The sequence below is a fragment of the Rhinolophus sinicus genome, linkage group LG17 (genome assembly GCF_036562045.2).
Source record: "Rhinolophus sinicus isolate RSC01 linkage group LG17, ASM3656204v1, whole genome shotgun sequence".
Taxonomy (NCBI): Eukaryota; Metazoa; Chordata; class Mammalia; order Chiroptera; family Rhinolophidae; genus Rhinolophus; species Rhinolophus sinicus.
Window position 1 is genome coordinate 20450683 of NC_133766.1, and position 21541 is coordinate 20472223.

The 21541-nt window shown below is 47.7% G+C and overlaps 1 protein-coding gene across 1 annotated transcript in view; it reads left to right on the plus strand.

Annotated features, from left to right (window-relative positions):
- The window catches only part of PLXNA2 (plexin A2), a 205191-nt gene that overhangs the window by 31999 nt on the left and 151651 nt on the right, over nucleotides 1-21541 (plus strand). Inside the window, exon 3 of the mRNA XM_019713816.2 lies at nucleotides 357-539. Within this exon, the coding sequence (XP_019569375.2) occupies nucleotides 357-539 (183 nt within the window). The remainder of the gene's footprint in view (nucleotides 1-356; nucleotides 540-21541) is intronic.

Consider the following 21541-nt stretch of genomic DNA (forward strand, 5'->3'; position numbering starts at 1 on the left):
AGAAAGACTTACACAGAATGGCATGGTCCACAGGGACATTAAAATGACCAGAAAATTAGTTTAAGCAATCAGCTTTACAAATTACCCCTGGGCCTCTTGGGAAAACAGCGAATAGGTGACCACAGGTGAATGAAACAGGCTGTGTGTTCCTCTCTCTGGTTTCACAGGAGTCATTATGGGATTCGTGGGTCAGTTGGTGAGGTATTGTTGTTGATAGCATGTGTAAAGACCTGGCTCCGCATAACTGTACCTCTCTGAAGCCTGCTGTTCTGGGGCTGGTGCTTGGGGGCGGGCTAGTGTAGAGTGACTGCCGTGTCTCTGCTGCTATTCACCCTCATTCCCTCCCTTTCCTTCAGCCGGTCCCCATAGATGACGACTTCTGTGGCCTGGACATCAACCAACCTCTTGGAGGCTCCACTCCAGTGGAGGGCCTGACCCTGTACACCACCAGCCGGGACCGCATGACCTCAGTGGCCTCGTACGTGTACAATGGCTACAGTGTGGTTTTTGTGGGGACTAAGAGTGGCAAGCTGAAAAAGGTAAGAGTCTGTGAGCCCACACACCCCAGTGCCATTCAGCTCCTCAGCGAGGAGCCCCTTCTGGAAGGTAGCTGTTTTGGGACATTTAACTACTGGCAACTCTTAATTTTCTTGATGGAAGATGTCAGATAGGGGAGTAGATAAGGGTTCATATGTGCTTATCTTCTAGCAGCTTCCCCTAGCCGTTAGTTGACAAGTGCCTAGGGAATGCAAACATGTTTCAATGTTGCCCAAACTTCAAGGAATTAGGAAGGTGCATCTTCCTAAGGAAGAAGAATACTTCACTCTTCATCTCCAAGTCAAGTAGAACTGACAAATTCCTCCCCACGGCTTGGGGAGTTGATTATACTGGTCAAAGCCTTCGTTGAGTTGAAAGCAGCTGGATGAAACAGATTATGGGTCTCCATTCTAAGAACACAGGCAAATGGTGGGGCTGCTCTCTCATGGCACATGGTGCCTGGGTGAGATGCCATTCTCCTCTCTTTCCTTTTCCTGCAATCACAGACTCTTCCCTACCTCTCTACTCCCACCCTCCAAGACCTGAGCTGCCAGGAGGAAATAGACTACTTATCCTGTGCCTGCCCTGGGCACCTCTGCCCACTGGATGGCACGGGCTGTCTCTTGTGTGGCAGGCTGAAGCCAGCAGCTTGTGTCTGCTTGTCTAGTGCTTACAGTGTGGAGACGAGCACAGTCTGCTTCATTATGTGGGATTACAGCAGGCCACATTCTTTCCGGTCCCAGCTCATCCCCTTTTCCCAAGCTTACCTTCCTGCCACCTTCCCCCAGTCCCTCCATCTGTAGCTCAAGGTACATGCAAGGTCTTACCGCATCTCACCCCTGATGCTGACATCACCCCTGTAGCTCTTTCCTCCTAATCCACTTAGAGCCTGGGAGAGATGTTTGGGATGTGGAAGGAGGGTGGCAGGGAGGGAGGCTGAGGAAGAATTTCCGTGTTCTGCTTGTTCTGAGCTGCTGCCAGGGGAGGTGAGAAAAACTGGTCTGGGTTTATGTGGAAGTGCTGTACCATCCAGATCTCTTCTGGTTCTCAGGAGACTAAGGCCCTTTAACCCTTTTCTCACTCTCTGGAGAGGTGCCTACCTGTTTCTGTCCTGTGCCCTCTACTCTGTCTGGGACTGGACCCTGGCTGGGCTTGTACCCACTTGGCAGAAAGCATGAGTGTGGTCCTTGCGTTTGCTTTCCCAAAATGGGGGAGGAAAGGAGCTGCCGTATGAGGTTCCACTAACATTTAAACGTGGCGTATTCCACCAGGACAGGGTTCAACTTGGAACCCTGAGGCTGGCTACTTCCCTGCTCAGCTGGCTTACCTGTACATTTGGGTAGACAGCACCTGGCACAGAGACAATGGGCCAAGGGGCCTGTCGACATTGAAATCTAGCCTCAGCTTTTCCTGTCAAGCCATGTACCCTCGGGTATACACATCCACACAGAGGGGCTCCTCTTACGAACCTGTCTGCCCATAGAAACCACCTTTTTCTAAATTGCACAAAGGCTTTCTAGGGCCAGTGGTATGATCTGGATCATTCATTTGATTCTGTCTCCCTTATTCTCTTGAAAGTTTTATTAAAGGCAGAGGTCATACTTACATTTTTTCCTTCTTCCTACCTAATCCTTTTACTGTGTGATCACACATGGGATAGGCCCCTATCGTGTTTTGAAAAATAAGACTATTCTCTAAGGAAACGTAGAGATCATCTGCCCAATACTCTAATTATTCAGCAGGGAAACTGAGGCCCAGGGAAGAAAAGTGACTTGTCCAAGCATAGACACTAGGACAAGTTGCTTCTTGCCCTGACACCCAACTTAGCACCATTTTTACTTAATGAAGCAGCCACAGAGCCCAGAAATGGAGGCTGAGAACAATTTTCGGGTCCAGGCATGCTGCAGAGTTCAGCCAGGGGCCGGTGCCTCTACTATCTTCGGTCCCAGATCTGAGTTACGGCATTAATCTTTGCTAAATGGGTGGATGAGGACGGATTAAAGGAAGAACAGCCCAGCCAGATTCAAAGGGACCCTTGTCTTGACCGTCCCCATATCTCTGTGCATCTTGCACAGCACAGGGGGCTGCTTAGGGCATCTTTCCAAGCAAAGCTAAGTTCTCTGAACCCTGGCAGACAAGTCGCTGTGGAGGCAAGTCAGTGGGTTCAAGGTCAAGACCGGGGGCGAGCCTGTCTGCAGCTTGTTCCATCCTGCAAGTTGGCTATTCCTTCTCACTATTTGCTTCACCTTTTTTTGACCGTTTCTATAAGCTCATAGTACCCCTCCTTCTCCTCCATGCAACTCGCCCTTCCTTTCTGCCCACACTCTTCTGAGGCACCTGGTACTCACACCCCAGCTCCTTCTGGCCTCTTATTTATCCACCCATCACTATCCAGAGAAACGCCCATGAGGAATTTATGGAATGTCCCTAGGAAACCCTACCATGGTCCAGATCCCATAGCTCTTTCAACACAGGAAGGAAAATAAAGAAAAAAACAACAACTAAGAGTTGGGAGAGGGGAGGGAAGCAGGCTGTCAGAAGGCCCCACTTTTTCCCTGCCTGACCAGGCGTCTGTCAGACTGTCCAGCCCTCATCCACTGCAGCCCGTCGGAACAGGATGTCCCTGAGTGGGACACTTAGAGGAAGCAGAGACTCATGAGTAGTGCTTGACCATGACGTGTGATTATGCTCTGTGTCACATACTTGCTCCTATACTCTTCCCAGCTAGACATGGGGAGAATATCACAGGTGAAGCCACTGCCTCTGAACCACAGACATGCAGAGGAACAGGCAGAGAGGGGCAGGACCTCAAAACCAAGATGTGAGATGTGTAATATTGGCATCGGCTAAGGGTCGGTGCATGACCAGTGATAAGAATACAGGCAAAGATTCACCATAGGGATGGAACAATCCCAGAGAAACCAGCTGCAGTAGAGCAATGCATCTGGAAGTCTTTATCAGGGAGGACGGTTACCAGGTACTGCTTAAAGGCTGAACGAGTCAGATAAATGGATGAGCTGAGGTGTGAGAGAAGGGCATTCTAGACCTTGGGTGCCACCCTGAGTAGATATGAAGCATGTGCAAAGAGGTTCTAGAGTGCATGGAGGGGCCCGGAGGACCGGGTGCGGTAGAAGGTGGGGACAAAGTGCCATAAGGATCGAACGCTAAGAGGAGCAAGTGAGCAGGAGCTTGGGGTTTTCGCTCACTACAAGATTGTGTGATACAGCTCTAGCGAAGTTAGTTAGTCTTCACCACACTAACAGAAGGACAATTTCCAGGACGTGACAAGTGGGTCCCCATTGGAGACATTGTAAGAGGGCGTTAAGCCAAAACATGACATAAACAAGACCTGGAAGGATGTGGGAATCATGCTGCATGAAGAGTGTATTTAAAAGGATGTTAAGCCAAGGTTAAAAGAGCAAAGGAGGAGACAAAACCGCTTTCTTCAGGTAACTGTAATTTACCAAGCACTGTGTCAGGTGTTATTCTAAGAGTTTTATGTCTATTAACTCACTTAATCTTTATATAACTCCATGAAGTAGGTGCTATTATCACCTGCATTCTACAGGGGGAGGAAATAGAGGCCAAGAAAGATAGAGAAATGTGTCCAAGGCCACATGGCAGAGTCAGGATTTGAACCTTGACTGTCTGGTTTCACAATCTGCATGTTTAGCCTCTAAGCTGTGAAAGATGAATTAGATTTATTCAGTGTAGCCCCAGAGGGCTGAATAAAGCCCATGGGTAGGAGTGACAGTAGATTAGCTTTCCACTTAATATAAGGAAGAAGTTTCTTGCAGTCAAACTGTCCCATAATGGAAAGCCTTGACTCAAGAGGGAGTGAGCTCTCAGTCACTGGAAATACTCAAGCAGGGACAGGATGACCACAGGTCAGGGACGCTGTCGATGGGGCTGCTGCACTGACCACATGACATGTTCAATTTTGCCGTTGTTCTTTCTCTGACTCCTTTGGTAGGAATGAGTGGTAAGGGAGGGCAGGCTGTGGCAGAGTGGAGAAGGGACAGGGAAGCCAGGGCACCCTGGGTATGGGCTTTGAGGGCATGCCTGCATTCCAGCTTGCCCTCAGAGTGTGGCGGAAGCCCCTCAGGGTCAAGAAAGAGGTGCGTGGCACAGACAGGGCCAGGCTTGGCCAAGGTGATGAAGGCAGGCAAGCCTGGGGCAGGAGCTCGGGGAGGGACAGCAGGGTGTTCTGGGGCTGGGTTGACATGATGACATGCCTCCTGGCTCAGAGCAGGCTGTGGGAGTCCAGAGAAGAGATACCAAAGCAGATGGAGGAAGAGTAGTGGCAACAAGAACTGCAAACTCATTTATTTAATTCAACTTCCCATGCTGAAAGGAGGAGTTCAGGAGGCCAGTCAACTATAAGCCTCCTGGGGGCACAGGAGGGACAGGGCCAAGCTGAGAAGCCAGAAGCCACCAGGACAGGAGAGGAAGGACTGTCTCAAGATTTGGGGCAACATCCCTCAGTTTCCTTCTCTCCATGTGCAGCTGCCAAAATTGCTGCCTCAGTCCTGGCTCCACGTCCCTGCGGCCTCCTCTGACCCCTCGGCTCTGGGGCCTTACACAGCAGCAGGAAGCGTTGGCTCTTCTTTCTCCCATTGGAAACCTTGCCTGCTGCTCAAGGGCTGGTGACGTGTCCTTCACCCTGTGCCTTCAAGCGCTGTGAGTAGTGCCTTCCTAAGGCCCCTCATGGCATGTAGTTTTGCTGCTGACAAGGGAGCAGCTGCAAATGTGTCCACTTATCTTTAGATTGACAGATCCTAGAGGTCAGGGACCCCCTTTTTCGTATTTATGTCACACATTAGGTGCTCATTAAAATGATCTCAAATGTGTTGGGTACCTTCTGTATGCCAGACACCCATTTGCACTGATTGGAATAGATCAGGCACCAAGAGTAACCCCTTTAATGTGGCTGGTTTGCAAAGGAAGGAAGTTACGATGTGTTAGACAGGTTGGAGGGGGAGGAGGAGACAGGAGGGCTTGGGTGGTGGTGGGATGAGGCGTCAAGGAAACAAGAAAACTGCTGATAGGTGATGGGAAAAGAGTTTGTCTTCTGGTTAGCAACGTTTGGAAGCGGGTGGGTGGTAGTCTCAGAAATGCTGAATGGGGTGGGAGAGGGGGACTGCATTCACGCTGTTGCTTGGAGATCTAGAATGGCCTGGACAACTGTCTGCCTCACTGGGATCAGAGGCAGGCTTGTGTTCAGCAGGGAGGCAGGTACAAAGCCCAGGTAACCACTGCTCCCCTCTGTGCTGCCAGCCCTCTGTTTATGACTCCTGGACGTTTTTGCAAATGCACAGACAGAGACAGCCCTTTTCATGTTCTGGGGAGGGCCCTGGCCTCTTTTGGCACCACCTTTTTCCCCATTATTTAGTAGCCAGCCGCTGAAATACTTGTAAAGTTTCTGAGGAAAATTCTTTCTGCCTTTCCCGAAGGACATACGAACCCAAGGTCTCCAGTCCGCAACCCACAGGAAGCTCTGACATCCCAATTCTATTCTCTTTGCAATCTCACCAAGAGTTTACTAAGCAAAGCCAGGAAAGCTGGGAGCTTCTTGCAGTTGCAGCTTAGGCCCTGAAAAGAATCCCCGGAGAGCACAGCAGTAGTAAGTCTCCCAGGCCCCGGGGTTACTACTCAGTTATTTGATAACACTGATTACTTACAAGACACCTTTCCATGGTCCTTTCCATCTTCCACAAATACTTCAACGAAGTGTGGTGATCACCTCTTGTGTCTCTGCCCTATTTTACAGATATGCAAAATTGAGCTACAGACATACTAAGTATCTTGCCCAAGGTTATATGACCCCTCCATTGGCAATGTTGGCATTGGCGATTATACTTCCTCCCAAAACACACACAGAAGTTCCTAACCTGTGACTTGTCTCCCTCATGGGGTGGAGTTGTCTTGGCGGACAGAAGGCTAAGTTGGATGAAATGCTGGGAAACATGCCTTTCTCTCTGTGCCAACCCTTCCAAACAATAGCCACTCATTTCTCTGAGTGGAAATGATTCACTCGTCTCAGTGTGAACCCTGGATTGAGTAAACAGCCAGGGCGGGGGGTCCAAGTCTAGGAGACCTCATGGCTCTTCTGGGATCTGTGACTACTGATCCGATGCCCTGACTCCCCAGGCATCTCAGCAGTGCTGGGGCTGGGGGAGCAGGGAGCAGACACCCTCTTCCCCTTCCCTGGAGAGGATGGTGGTAGCTCAGAGCTCACCACTATCGCCCTAGGAATGAGTCTGGCTCTGCGCCCAGGTTCCTGCCGCCAAACTCACTATTTGTTTTGTTGTTTTATAGGCCTCTTGGGTCTGGAGAACTAGTCTTCTGAAAGCTGGGAAAGGCAGCATTTGGTTGGCACAGGGAAGGAGTCATATTTACAAAATGTCCCCAAGCTCAGGGCTTTCTCACAGGACGGGTAAAACATAGGGAACTGTGTTTTGGGGATGGGGTCAGAGAGAGGGGTAGAGCTCATAGAATCCAGATTACCCAAATAGGCTGTGCAGAATTTCCAGGAGGCCAAGGTACCCATGTTACAGATCTCCCATCTTTAGGAAAACACCAACCATGTAGATGCATAGCATTTAGGCCTTTGAGCCTTGCCTGCCTGTGGATATGGAGCAGGGACATATATCTCAGTGTTGGACGGGACCTCCAAAGACCAGCTGGTCTAGTCCTTTGCCTTCCGGTAGGAACAGATTTGTTTAATGAATAGTATATAAGCTTACGGGATGCCCTCCGGACTCCAGCCTACTCGCTGCGTGATCTCTGAGCCGCAGTTTCCTCAGGTGAAAATGAGGACCATGATCATACCTGCCGCATGAGATTGTAATGAGGATTAAATGAAATCATCCATTATCAAACAAAAATGTATTGAATACCTCCGATGGGCCATTTGCTGGGTATATAGTAGTGACCAAAACTGTCAAAATTGCCTGCCCTAATGAAGATTACATCTTAATGTGGGAAGACAGACAAAAACAAACAGACAGAATAAGTAAGCGCAATATAGTATATGTAGAATTAATTAGTGCTGATGGAAAAAGTAGCGCATACTGAAATAATTGGTACCAAGCTTTACATGAACTTAAATATTACTATTTAAACATATATGCACTTAAATATTACTATTGCTGCTTGACTTGTGAGCCTCAATGTTTTTCTTCTGTAGAGTGGGTAGTAATGAATACTTTGTGTGGAATTATAAGGACTAAGTGAAATCAAGCACTTAGTCTAGTGCTTGGCACAAAAGTGCTTCCATGATTATCACTAACATTTTTGAGGCTTCTCCCCCAAGCCCACTCCACTCTGGCTCTCTGGGGGAGGGGAACGGTCGTATCAGCCTCCTTTTTAGTGACATGTTTGCAAGGTCCGATGGAGGAAGAGAATCCTGCCTCCTGCCCCCAGCCCTGAGTCATGGGACAAAATACTTGGAAGCCTAGACCAGCTGAGCTGAACTAATCTAATCCCGCTGGACATTGGCACCAGCTGCATTAGTCACCAGTGAGAGCTTTCCATGTCCCATATCACCAAACAATATGTACTCACCCCTCCCCAGGGCGAGGCTGGGGAAGTGGTGGTTTGCTCTTGGAGCTTTGCAGAACTAACTAAAACAAGGCCATCCTGTGCCCTGTGCATCCTCTGAAGGCAACCGTAATGTCTCAGTGCTGCACGCTCTGCGTCAGGTTAACTGTGTGACCTTGGGAGGACCTCAGTTTCCTCAACTGGTACATAATGCTACCTTGAGAGATTGTTATGCGTGTAAGACACAGGGGATGTAAGGTACCTGATACAGAGCCTGATACATACTGTGTTTCCCCGAAAATAAGACCTACCCGGACAATCAGCTCTCATGCGTCTTTTGGAACAAAAATTAATTTAAGACCCGGTCTTATTTTACTATAAGACCGGGTCTGATATGATATGATATGATATGATATGATATGATATGATATGACATGACATGACATGACATGACATGACATGACATAATATAATACTGGGTCTTATATTAATTTTTGCTCCAAAAGACGCATGAGAGCTGATTGTCCAGCTAGGTCTTGTTTTCGGGGAAACATGGTAGTAGGTGCTTCGTAAAAGGCAGCCATTGCTGTTATTACTCCTCTCACTACCACTGTGACTCTCACTAGTGTTATCACTGGCCTTCCTGTGCTATGACCGTGCTTTTCTCCACGGGCCCAGAGTCCCTTGGTTTCTATTAGCTCATTAGTCCCATAACATTTCGAATCAACAGGAAGGGTTGGGGTAGTTCTGTGCTCTGTTGCATATGGTGATACTGAAATGCAGAGAGATTATAGACTTGCTCAGGGTCAGAGGGTACATCAAGGGAAGACGTGGGAATTGGAATTAGAGCCACAAAAGTTTCAGGTGGAGACGGGCTCAGCATGCACCTGGGTCGCTTGCATGGTCCCGAGGTGACGAAGCTAAAAGCCAGCAGCTGCTTGAACTCATCTTTCCTTCTCGTTATCCTGTGTTCTTGTCTCTAGGGGAGCAGGAGATAAATGGAATACAAGTGACGAAGGTCAACCGTGAGGTTTTGTCCTTCGGAGTCTCTTCCTGGGGTTCTATCCCTCTCCTGCTCTCAGCCTCCAGAAAGCTTTCTAGGCTCCAAGGTGGGGCAGAAGTTTCGGAGCAGGTGCCTCTGGGGTTGTCCCAGTCGGCCATCACTCTTTGATACCACAGTCTGGTTTCCTGTGTCAAAGGCTACTGCTACCAGCTGGATGCCCACCCCCACCCTCCCCCACCCTCAACCTGGAAAGGACCGTGGCATCAACAGACTTTAGTAACAAATCAGGAATTCTCATGCTTTACGGTTCAAGGTGCGTGAGAGTGCAGTCAAGCAAGGCGGGAGGCTGTGGAGTTGGGACTCTGCAGCGGGGCCAGGGCCCCTCAGAGAAAGGGTGGACTCCATCATGCAAGGTCAGGAATCTTCTCCTGATTTTATAGCTAGAAAGGACTTTAGAAAACTGGTCCAACCTACAGTCTTTGGGCAGTGGAGTTGTTTATTACTCTGTTTTATGTATAAGACAGCTGAAGCCCAGAAAGGTGACCTACACAAGATCACCCAGATTCTTAGCAACAGAGGCAAAACTAAAATCCAGGTTTTTAGATTCCAGTTTGGGGGTCTTTCTCTCTGTATCAAATGCAAGAACAGTCCTTCTGCACAAAACATCAGACTAACCTCCACCTCTCCCCAGCATGCAAGCATTCCCTAAGCAGAATCTAAAATTGGTCTGGGGATCACTCTCCCTAGGGCAAGAGCCTACCTGAGCAGAAGCCTGCTATCCCAGGCCAGACCATGCAGCCTTGTTCTGGGGTGACCAGCACCCCTGAGCCTTCACTCCACATGTCTTGGGGATCTTACTAGAAGACTTATTTAAGCACAAAATTCTTGCCTTGGGGCTAAGAAGTTCTGACAAATTAGAACACTGAACTGAGAATCTTGAGTCTTAACGTAGTCCATTCTCTAGGTATGCCACTTTTGGGGGGTTGGAGGGCCATTATAAATTAAGCCCTCACTTTGTGCTAAGCCCTGAGCTAAGTGTTTTTTCAGTTAAGCCTCACAATATTCTTGTAAGCTAAGAATTAGTATTATATTTGTTTTTTAGATGAGCAAACTGAGCTCAAAGTTAAGTAACTTGCCAGAGTCATATTAGTAAGTGGAGAGCTGGGGTTTGAATCCCCATCTTTCTGACTCCAGACCTGTGCGTTGTTAACCATCGGCTTTCTCTAACTCTATTGGTCTTCTCTAACATTCTGTTTGTCCACCCATAACCCACCACCTGCCCTACAGAGAGCTACGAGAAAATGCATGAGAGGAGAGTGGAAGGGCTAATACTTTGCACTCTTTTGAGCAAAGATGCTCTGTGGACCCAGGACCTGGCAGCTGTCACCTCAGCACACGCTGCCTTGTGTCACTCACCTCAGGCCTCCTCCTCCCCCTCCCTGCCCATCTCAGCCCAGGCCAGAATGGATAGGATGGCAGCCTTTTGTGCTACACACAGTCCCCAGCTGACTCCTCTTTCTCTAGGCACCATTGTTTGCCTGAGCTTTCTGAAGGGGAGACAAAGGAGTGTTGCTGACGAGGCCAAGAGCTGCTATGTAAAGCGTGGGGCCTGGGCCCGTCACCCGTGCATCCCTTGGAGCCCCAGGGCTCTTCTTCAAAGACACTGTCTGGGATCTTTTGTGTGCCAGCCATACCCATTCAGAATAAAGGTTTCAAGGGGAGGAGGACACTGAGAAATGGAGTCATTTCCATCTGGCAAAATTGGAAGAGACATTAATGCAATAGTTAACAGCAAACCACGTCTGGGGGGAAGGGCCGGAATGCTTGTGCTCTGTTTATGGGGCTTATGCAATTCCATCAATATTGATGCCTGATGTCTTTGATTCTGACACTAATCATTGCTATGAATTAAATTTGCAGCCATATAATTAGGATCGCTATTAATAGGGCCCTGAGCTAAGCACTATGATGCGGCGTGTCTTTTTCTTGATAGAAAATGGCATCCTTGGAACTCTGCTAATGGGGCGCACCTGGGATTTGCCAAGAATGATGTGAAAATTATACATTCTATATTTGTATTGGGCCTTTACTGAAATACCAGCAAGCAAAGGTGAGGCTGGAGGGAAGGCTCTCTCCTGCCCAGTGCTGTGAGCCGCAATTAGGTGTCTCACGCTCTTTAAAGTCTTTGGAAAGAGTTTGCCAGAGCCAGAGTTGGTCACCCGTGGTCAAGCCTCAGACAGTTCACAGTCAGGAGGTCTTCCTATGTCTAACTTCATGCTTAGCCTAAGAAACTAGATACTATGGTGATTTTGTTTCTGAGACTTGAAGATGGCTACGAGCCAGCAAAGGGAAGCAGAATGTCTCATTATGCCCTAAACTGGGTTGAAAAGGTCTTAGCCAAACCTCTATTGATAGGCCCAGTGGGCCTCATGTCTGGGTAGATGATTGGGAAAGGCCCCCACTCACAACTGATTCCAAAGGCCCCCACCCAGAGAACTCACTGGACCACAGAGCGTTGGTTAACCTCACACATAGAAGAGCCCACTGCTGCACATGGTGGGAAAGGATGAGCTCCCTCTCACGACGGGATGCTTTTCCAGGTAAACTTGCAGCATATTTATTTCCTGAGGAGCCCAGTCTTTTATCAGCATCTTTTATCATCACCAGTTCATTGTTGGAGATGGCCGATGCACCATTCACCCCAGTCTAGGTCCTCACGTGTCATTGCACACGAGGGTTCGCTAACCCTTTTCCAACAACAGCACGTGTAGTGATCCCCCGCCTACTTTATCACTTGGAATAATAACATGTACTAGTTGGCGTAAGAGATGCCTTAGTCCATGCTCTTTTGACCTTCAGACTAGAAATAAATTTTCCTCCAAATCATCATTAACTGATTTTTTTCTTTCACATTTTGAAGTCATTGTGAGAAGACAATGGTTTGAGTTCAAGTCCTAACTCTACCATTTGTTAGGAGTGGGACCCTGGCTAATTTACTTAACCTCTTGGAAACTTGGCATTGAGAGTTCTCATCTTTAAAACACGGATAATAATATCTACTTCACAAGGCTTAGAATAAGGTTAAAGAAGTATCTGAATTGCTTATCACAGGTCTTCTATACCTAATAAAACGCCCACCCTTCTTCTCTTTCTCCTTTCACATATACCCAGATACAGAAGACAAAGGGCTAGCTCTTGGGACCATATTTTATTTTCCACCCATTCTCAGGGACAGCAACACCAAAAAATTAACTCCTTCAGAACAACTGGTAAATAGGCACATGAATTCCAAATGCCTTCAGGACTTATCTCACCATACACTGAGAGACTAGACAAGGGCTTCTTGATGGACTGTAGGCACCATAGTTCCTGCTGTTTCTCATTTTCAAGTAGTCTTAGTGGACGGCATTCATGCTTGTGTCCAGGGCCCCCAACTGTTAGGCTCTGAGTGCTTCAGGGGGATGGAGACAGGGTCGAGAGCATCCTGGCATCATCCAGAACGGAGGCTCTTCTTATCCAGGGTTTTGATCCACTCTGCCTTCTGCCCTCACATACACTGTGCATTTACCCGTTCTTAAGGCAAACACCTGGGGAGGTAGCAGGTGGCCAATGGCCACCGTTAACCAGCGCGTGCAGGTGCTTTGCTACATAAAACCCTAGAGAACAATGTGTGTGGTCGAGTCCTCAAGTGCGTGATTTTTCATTAATTACCAAAAATTTTACTCTTGGACCCTGAAGTTGCGTGAGGTGCAGAGTCTTGTTGGGTCACTGTTAGTGATACTGCTGCTTTCATTCCCACTAAGCAGAGAACGTAAATCCGTCCTTTCAGTGTTGGAAGTCAGCCTGACGCTGAGCAGGTACATAGGTACTGATACATGCATCCAAGCACACATGCATTCAGCACAATCCTCGCCCCGTTCTGGTCTCTTGTTCTTTGCAAGATCTTGTATAATACAAACAAAACCCCCAAACTGGCTCACTCTATGAGGCAATGTGATGCACCCACAAGCCCTCCTGTACCTTCAGTCTTTCCAAGAGTCTCACTGCTGTGGAAGCCATAAAACATTGAGTAGCTTCAGTCTCAAGACAGATTGGTGGTATCCCCAGAGGCATGGCCATAGTCAGAGAAATAGAGGAAATAATATGCCCAACCTCCCCCCACCCTCAAATTAAAGAAATAAAAAACCTGTCTCCTTGGTGTCTCCCCAGTATTTATGTCTGAGCTCAGCAGACACCCCTGGGCTGCAGTCAGTCTGTGTATTAGCATTAGTCCATTATGTTTTTTATGATGCATGTTACCCACCCTCCATCCCCCCTCCCAATGTAACATTTTATGACTGTCCTTTTCATTTCTGAAAAGAGCTTCACAGAATGGCAGATGCCTGCGTTTCCCCACTCTTTGGGGAGCTATTTGTAGGCAGCCTGTCCCAGGCCATAAACAAAGGGAGATAAACCACCACCACTGGCAATAAATACATCCACAGCCAAGGAGGTGCAAAGAGTACGGGGGGCTGGTGTAAGCATGGTGGTTTCCATATAAGCCCAGCGGCCGGTGGGTATGGGGTAGATGCTACTACCTACAGAAGGAGAGTCAAGAGGCTAGTACAGAAATGGATGCCACCCTCCCAGATTTCCCTGAAAGCTAGAGGAAAATTCTATCACTGTCTCATGCCCGGCTCCCCCACGGAAGCCACTTGTCCCTTAACTGCAATCAGAACAGGGGAACTTTCCAGTAAGGAGAGGATGGCTCCCTCTGACATTCCTTCCTCCTGCCAGCTCATGTGGCTACATCCAACACTGTGTACCACTCATTTCCCATTGATGCTTCAGGCCTTGGAAGAACTTCCTGAATGTTTCTTTGCCTTCTTGCACCATCTCCCTGTGACACCCACCCCAACCTCTGACTCCTCTCTCTCCAATACTGTTCCCCTCTGTCATGCCCAAGGCCAAGCCTTCCCAATCAATCACCACTGCTTCTGGCTCATTAAAACTTTGGCCAGGGCTTTGGTGACCATGGCATTGATGTTTATTTATTTCTGCTTTTAAGCTGCACCCACAAGCAAGTCACTTGTGACACTGCAGGAGATGGCACCTGGAGCCAGCTTTGTTCCAAAAAGACACCCCTGGGAGAAGCAACCCAAATTCCGAATGAATATTGGTCTACTGGATATTTCAAATTCTTCCTACACATACAAACAGCAACTGAGAGTGGAGAAGAGAGCAAAAATCGGGGGTTGGGGGTGGGGTGGGAGGTGCAGGACAGCCAACAAGGCCCTGAATAATTAGTGCATTGAAGAATTTTCTTTCTCATCAATGCCATCTTGGTGATGGACATAGTCAGAGGGGAAGGTGATGTGTTTTTTTTTTTCTCCTCCTTACTGGTTTCAGACTACATCAAAGGGAAACATGTAAGTGAAAGTGATGTGTATTTAAAATGTCTGTACACATCAGACTGCTGGAGATAGTAGTTATTATCCTGTGTGTATTTTTTTTTTTTTTCAGTAAGCTGCTAAATTATTTATTGGGCACTGGACTTTAATCTCATAAACCTGCCTGCGGGCCCGAGGCATCGGCTGCCTGAATGCTGCATAAAACACAAATGTAGGGTGGGTGGCATGGAACACTCTGGAGACTTTGGCAGTGATTGGTCATTTCCACTCGGTCTTTCCTCCAGATCAGCTCTTTAGACCCAATGAAGGACCTTCTTGTTTTCCCATCACTTCGAACTTGGAAGTTGATTGGTACTTTCATAGACAAGGGCCCTCATTTGAGTACAAAGGACCAAGGGAGCAGAGTGTGGCAAGAGGCTGCTCCCAGAGTCTCTTTCCTTGTCTGAGGGATGGAACGGAGCCTTAGACAGGGCAGCAGATGACTCAGGGCCACCGGATGTTGCTGGGGTTTTCCAGGCTAAGTACCCTAAGCTATGAGGTCCCCACCATGCCCAGGATTTATCAATGGATGACCCTGAACAAATCATTCTGTATCTTAGGCCTCAACTTGACCTTTGTAAGTAAAAGTGATCTCCATTCCCCTCCCTGGTTCCCAGTCCTGAAGGCAATTTCCTTGGTATAAATCTCCCAGCCACTCTCAGAATACAGTGATCCCCTACCTACTTTAGTGACCCCCCGCCATGATAATAACAACACTCTTAAACTTGTTTAGTGGTTTGAAGTATATGAGGAGCTTTCAGGTATACATTCCTCACATGGAGCTCATCTAGTAATTCTAACAATGCCCTGGGCAGATCTTAGGGATGAGGACACTGACCCAGAGAGGTCAAGTGATTTGCCCCGTGTCACCCAAGAATGACACTGAGATTTGAACCTGGATACCCATCCTCTGTCCATTCTAATCCTAGCCTAGATATGTGAGCATTAAGTTAGTGTGGAAACTGAGGCATAAATTATCTCTGCCACCCAAGCCCCCTAGGGCTGGCTGTGTGGGAGTAATGTTATACTAATGCCCTCGTCATGGAAATTTGAGCACAGGAAGGTTGAGCGTTCCAAACCCCAGGCCTCTGCTCTCTTTGCATAAACGACGCGATGCCAGGACTGTCTGGGTAGCTCCAGCCCTGAGCTGCAGCCACTAACGTCTTATATCTCTCCCTGCAAAGTCGGAGGGCAGGGAGATCCAGTAGGAGGAGATGGCAGGAGTTGAGGGCACAGGATTTTTAACCTGTGTTCCAGGACTCGGGGGAAGTCCACGATCTACCAAAGAAACCGGTTATGCAAACATTCTCATGTGTATAATTTTTTTGTAGAGAGCCCATTGCTTACATTCTCAAAGCTGTCTATGACCTTAAAATATTAAGACCCTTTTTCTAATGGTTTGTAGACAGTGTTCTTTTGAGCTCCAATTCCTATGTGTGTGTGTGTTTACATATATATATCAAGGTTATGAGTATGATTTTTTTGTTGTTTAAAAAGAAAGGGTCAAATGACTACCTGCCTGACCATCACATGGTATGTACCCCTTGGAACAGGCATAAATACACCATCATCACCACCCGCCCCCCCTTCCCACACACATACACACACACAAACTCCCACCCCTGGCCCTGGTGTTAGCAGAACAATGCGAGGCTGGAAGAACCCAGATCAGGGCCAAGAGGTGAACCGAAGGGCTGTGGCCGGGAGAACGGATCACGCACGTGGGAGGAGGTCACATAGGTTGTCCAAGTCTGCACCTGTGGGAGACAGAGTGTAGGTCCCAGCCTTGGCTGTAAAGCCACACCAGACAGCACGGCTGGGAGAGGAGGCCACATAGGCAGCTCTGAGTGAGTGCCCAGAGAAGCACACCAGGCTAGAAGGTAGGAGCTCTGTCAGCTGGCTGGGCCCTCACCATCCTGGGTGAGGCGGTCCACCTGGAAAGCGTGAGAATTGCTCCCATGAACCTAAATGTGTCTCCATGCTCCTCACCTCAGGAGCATTGTTCTCTCAGACGAGGAACACTTTTTCCTCCCCCTCGCATAGCTATCACCTTCTCATCTTCAAGATACTGTGGCATCACCTCCAAGAAGCCCCCTTTATTTGCTTCGTGGTGCCCGGTCACATGGCTCCGAGCAGAAGAGCATAATGGTTCAGAAAAGTCCAGGCCTAAGAGCCAAGGGCTCCACTCCTAAGCCTGCCCTTAAATCTGGGTGATGTAGTAAGAATCACTTCCTCTCTCTGTGCCTGTTTTCTCATCTGCAAACTGGAAATAATAGTTTCTGCCTCATGGGTTTGTTGTGAGCGACATGTAAAATGAGTTAGTACATGTAAAGCACATAGGTCAATTTCCAAAATAGAATAAGAGCTCAGTAAAAGTTACCTATGGTCATTGTACGTATTACAATTTCCCTTTTTCTGTGCCTCAGTACACTCAGCACGTTTAGGATAGGATGTTTGTGCCTATCATACCAACAATTGTAGCAGACATTCAGTAAATGTTTAAGAAGAAAGAAAGGAGAGGGGGAAAGATAGAGTGGGAGGGGAAGACATCCTAGGACAGGAGCCGCCAGCTTCTGGACGTGAGTCAAAGGGGCTTGCAGGTACGTGCTATGTCAAGTGAGGCAGGACTTCAGGGTCCCGCACAGTGTCTCTGTCTGTCCGTGGACAACGTAGGAGGTTCTCTGGGGGAATGCACGTGGTTCTAGCAATCACATCTCATGCACTGAGATTCAAGCCATCATTGCTGCAGGCAAATCCTTTGGGAGTGCCCTTTCCCAGAGGGAAGAATTTCTTCAGCCTCAGTTAACCCCCAGCCTCACTCATCAGTCAATGCTCTATCTACAGTTCCCAGCAGATGCCAGGTCAGCACCAAAAGGCAGCTGGCAGCAGAAACACCAACATGAGCCTGGTGCCCTTCCCAGTCCCCTCTGGTTCCATCAACCTTCTGGAGTCCACAGCATAGGAGACTGTACTCTTCCCACCACCAAGGGTTTGAAGAAGCAGAACTACACCTGTTATTACTTAGTCTATTCATTCAAACATTCACTCACTCATTCAAAAAAATGAATATTGCTATTATGCCTTCTATGTGCTTTCAAATAAATATATTATTTCTTGCCAATATCACCATTAATTACATTAATCCAGTATTTTGTAACGATGGCAATTCTGTGGACATTTGGCAATGTCTGGAGACATTGTTGATTGTTAAGTCTGGGACAGGAGGTGCTACTGGCATCTAGTGGATAGAGACCAGGGATGCTATGAAACATCCTACAATATACAGAACAGCCCCAACAACATAAAATTACCGTGTCCAAAATGGCAATAGTACTGAGGTTGAGAAACTGATCAAAGCTAGAAACATTTACTGAGCATCAACTCAGTGCCCACCACCGTGCTAAGCACTTTACTTCATTTAATCCTCATAACAGCCCCGCAGCACAGGCGTTATGACTGTTTATCTTTCCAGATGAGGAAACTAAGGCTTAGAGGGGTTAAATCATTTCCCCATTCATTCGTGTCACATGTATTTATTGGACAACCCGGTAGGTGGTAAATATGGAGAGCAAACGAGATCTGCTGGCCGCAAAGTCTGAGCTCATCCACTAAACCATTCTAGTTCTCTGCACAGGTCAGGAAAGAGAAAACATGAAATAGGTAAGTGGGGGAGAAGCATATGTTTGGGGAGGAGAGCGTAGTTGATAAATGCCACTGGGTATGAAGAAAGATATTACTTTCCTGCCTCCTTTCCCTCTCCCCCACACATGCTCACATACTCACAGACACACATACATGGCAATTGAACAAAATCCTTGAGGCCCCTGTTTGCCTTTAGTTTATTTTGGTGTGGGTGGTGATTATAGTTTGAGATTGTACCCTCCTTTCCCTCATCCCACAATGTTTCTCATCTACAAACACAGCCAACCCTTTGGCTGGGAGGAGGGTGGAGATATTTCTCCCACTCCTGAAATGTCTTGATAAAGATCTGCTCTCTGCCAGCCTCCAGCTTTTCCTTGTGCTGATTTAGTGCATGCTGTAGGTGTGGTATTTCATTTGTAGCTCCTGGCCGGTGGGCTGTTTGGACGGGGGCCACGTATGTCATGGGAAGAATATGGACTTTGAAATCAGACCATCCTAGTACAAATCCTATCTTTGCCACCTACTAGGTAGATGGCACTGGGGAAATTAGTTAACCTTATTGAGCTTTGGTCTCTTCATCTGTGAAATGAGAATGATGATACCTACCTTGTAGGGTGCGCTGAAAATTAAATGAGGTCAGGTATGTTCATCTTTGAGCACAGTTGCTTGGCAAAGAGTGAGTACTCAAGAAATGCTAGCCAGGATGTGCATGCTCCTGCCTCAGCCCCAGGTTGGCTCTTTCCACGGGCTCAAGCACACAGGGAAACGTAGTCAGTCCACCCTTCTGGTGGGTCTGCTAAGCCTTGCTTTCCCACCTGCTCTGGGCCTCCTCTGGGGTCCTCATGTACAGTCAGCCCAGGTTCCTGAATCAACCACCAGACAACCATTTGCCCTGCCTCTGCCGTGAGTCAGGTGACTTAGACCACAGCCACCACATGTCCCCTGGCATCATCATGTGAGCAAGCGTCATCGTATTTCCCCCTCAACCCAGCAGAGACCCAAAGAATGGTACGGAAGAGCTAAGCTGTGGTACCAGTTGACTTTTAAAAGACGTATCCTGAAATCGTTTAAGACCCCGAGGCTTGAAGGGACCCTCAAGATGTCCTAATGATTGTCCTCACCACTGTCCTTTTGCCCTTCTCGTGCTTCCCACAATAGAGGCGTTTTCTTAGAATGGATGGACATGGAGGTGAAGCCCATTCACTGAGAGACTGCCATGCACTAGAGCCTTTGTCACCCTGACGTAGCCCACCATCCCCTCCTGGGCACACTACACTCAACCCACCTGGAGCAGGAGCTCATGAACGTTCTCTAAGAACCTTCTGGAGAGGAGCTTCCTTATCTCTCTGCTGTCTTATCTTTTGTGACCTTCTGAACCCTCAGGGTCAGGAAGATCTAACTTTATGAATTACAGTTTGCAGTGTTTACATTTCTCATCTCATTTACTTCTGATAGCAGCTCTAGAGGTGGGTATTCTTATCTCCGTTTTGAAGATGGGGTAAACAGAAACCCCAATAGATTATTCAGTCAGTAAGCCCTGGAGCCTAGACATAAACCCTAGTTTTGTGGCTCAAAGTTCACAACCACCATGATGCCTGGCACTCTTGTGGCCTTCCTTATATTCTACCTCAAGTAGCCATTCAAACAATATTCTTGGAACCCCTATTATGTGTAAACACTAGGTTATAGGTCATGGGACATGTAAAGGACAATAAAAGGCCCCTTTCCTTGGGAACCTATAACGGATATATTTTCCTTCTTCTCATTTCCCCTGAAGACAGGACATATGCACCCTTTCACAGAGGTTCTGACTATGCAGCTCTAAAAGAAGCCCAGAATTCAAGTGGCCTGGGCTCCAGCCCTGACTCTACAGCCACTGACCTTGGGGTAGTCAGCCTTTTCCCTTATCTCTAAATGTGGTTCCTACTTTACAGGATGAAGGGCATATTTGGTGAAATAATATGAGAGAAAACATTTGGAAAGCAAATGAAAGGGTCAGTGCTCTCCTTCTGTCCCCTCCCTCTCCCCATCTTGTTAGCAGCCTCAGACCATCAGTAGACATTTCTGTTGCTAATCACCATTGTCCCCTGACCATATGTCCTATGACCTGGACAATGACAGATTCATGCTTTAACTGCTGCCCGAATCTTATACCCTTCTCCCGTCAATTACAGATGTTACATGTGTGATGGTACGTTAAAATACAACCCTCCTCCAATTGAAAAAATAAGCACAGAATGAACAGGAGCTGAGAGAGAGGACCTAATGTCTGCAGGTTACATCCCTGGTAGTGCCCTGCAGGTGGAGGAAACATATTCCAGGAACTTTCATAAGCTCTTGGTCATTGTCCCAACAGGAAGGGGAATAATAACAGTTCAGGGAGGGCAGGGTACCCTGAGAACATCTTCCCGCAGATCTGGCTTCCTTGGTCTCCCCAAGGAAGATTTTTGACTTGAGACATTTTCCGGTTTGCCTACATGGGGTCAGTTGTAGGGAACTAAGCCGTAAACGCAGAGCAGAAAAGAATTTCGGGTTCCTAGTGCTCCTGAGGGCTGCATTGTTGTGAAGGCTCTGTCACTGCTGCTCTACTCCCTTCCAAACCCAGCTTCCCTCAGCCTCCCTCACACACTGTAGAACTGAGATCAGCTAGGTAACAAAAAACATCTTTCTCTTGCTGGCCTGTGACATGCCCCTGCCAGTCTGGGAGCCATTACCTTTTCCAGATGTGGAATAATTACAGGGCTAATCACCCCTGGGTCTGCTGGCATCCCTCTGCAAGGGACTGCAAGGGACCGCAGGTCTTTTTATTTAATCCTCATGACAGTCACTAACAATAAAGGAAAAGTGGAGATGCTGAGTAGACAAGCTAAGATATTTGCCCAAAGACACAGTGAGCTGCTCTTAATTCCAGCTCAACATTCTTAGGTCTGCAAAACACTGAAATATGTCTCTGATCCCTCCCCCTTATTTCCTGCCGGAAAAATTTTGTACAAAATAACATTGCAATTCCCAGAGCAACGCTCCATTCCTTAGCTACCTCTCTGCAGATGTAGGGCCATCTACTCCTCCCCCCAGCCCATTTTCTCCATCACCACCTCCTGCCTCCAAGCCCACCTTCCTGAAAGACATTCTTGACACTGTCATTAAACAGCTGCCAGCAACACCTGCTGGCATTTCTCCGTTGTAAGGATAACAACCCAACTTTAAAAAGAAAGAATACTAAACAAAAAGCCCTATGGGAGGTATAGTTCTGGGGTTGAGACTTGTTTATTTTTGTTTTGTTTTGTTTTGTGCATTTTCTGCATTTCTCTGTTGATTCTCCTATTCCTTTGCATTTCCCACTCTCTGCTTATGAATCCCCTCTTCCAACCCCTACTTTGAAAATCAA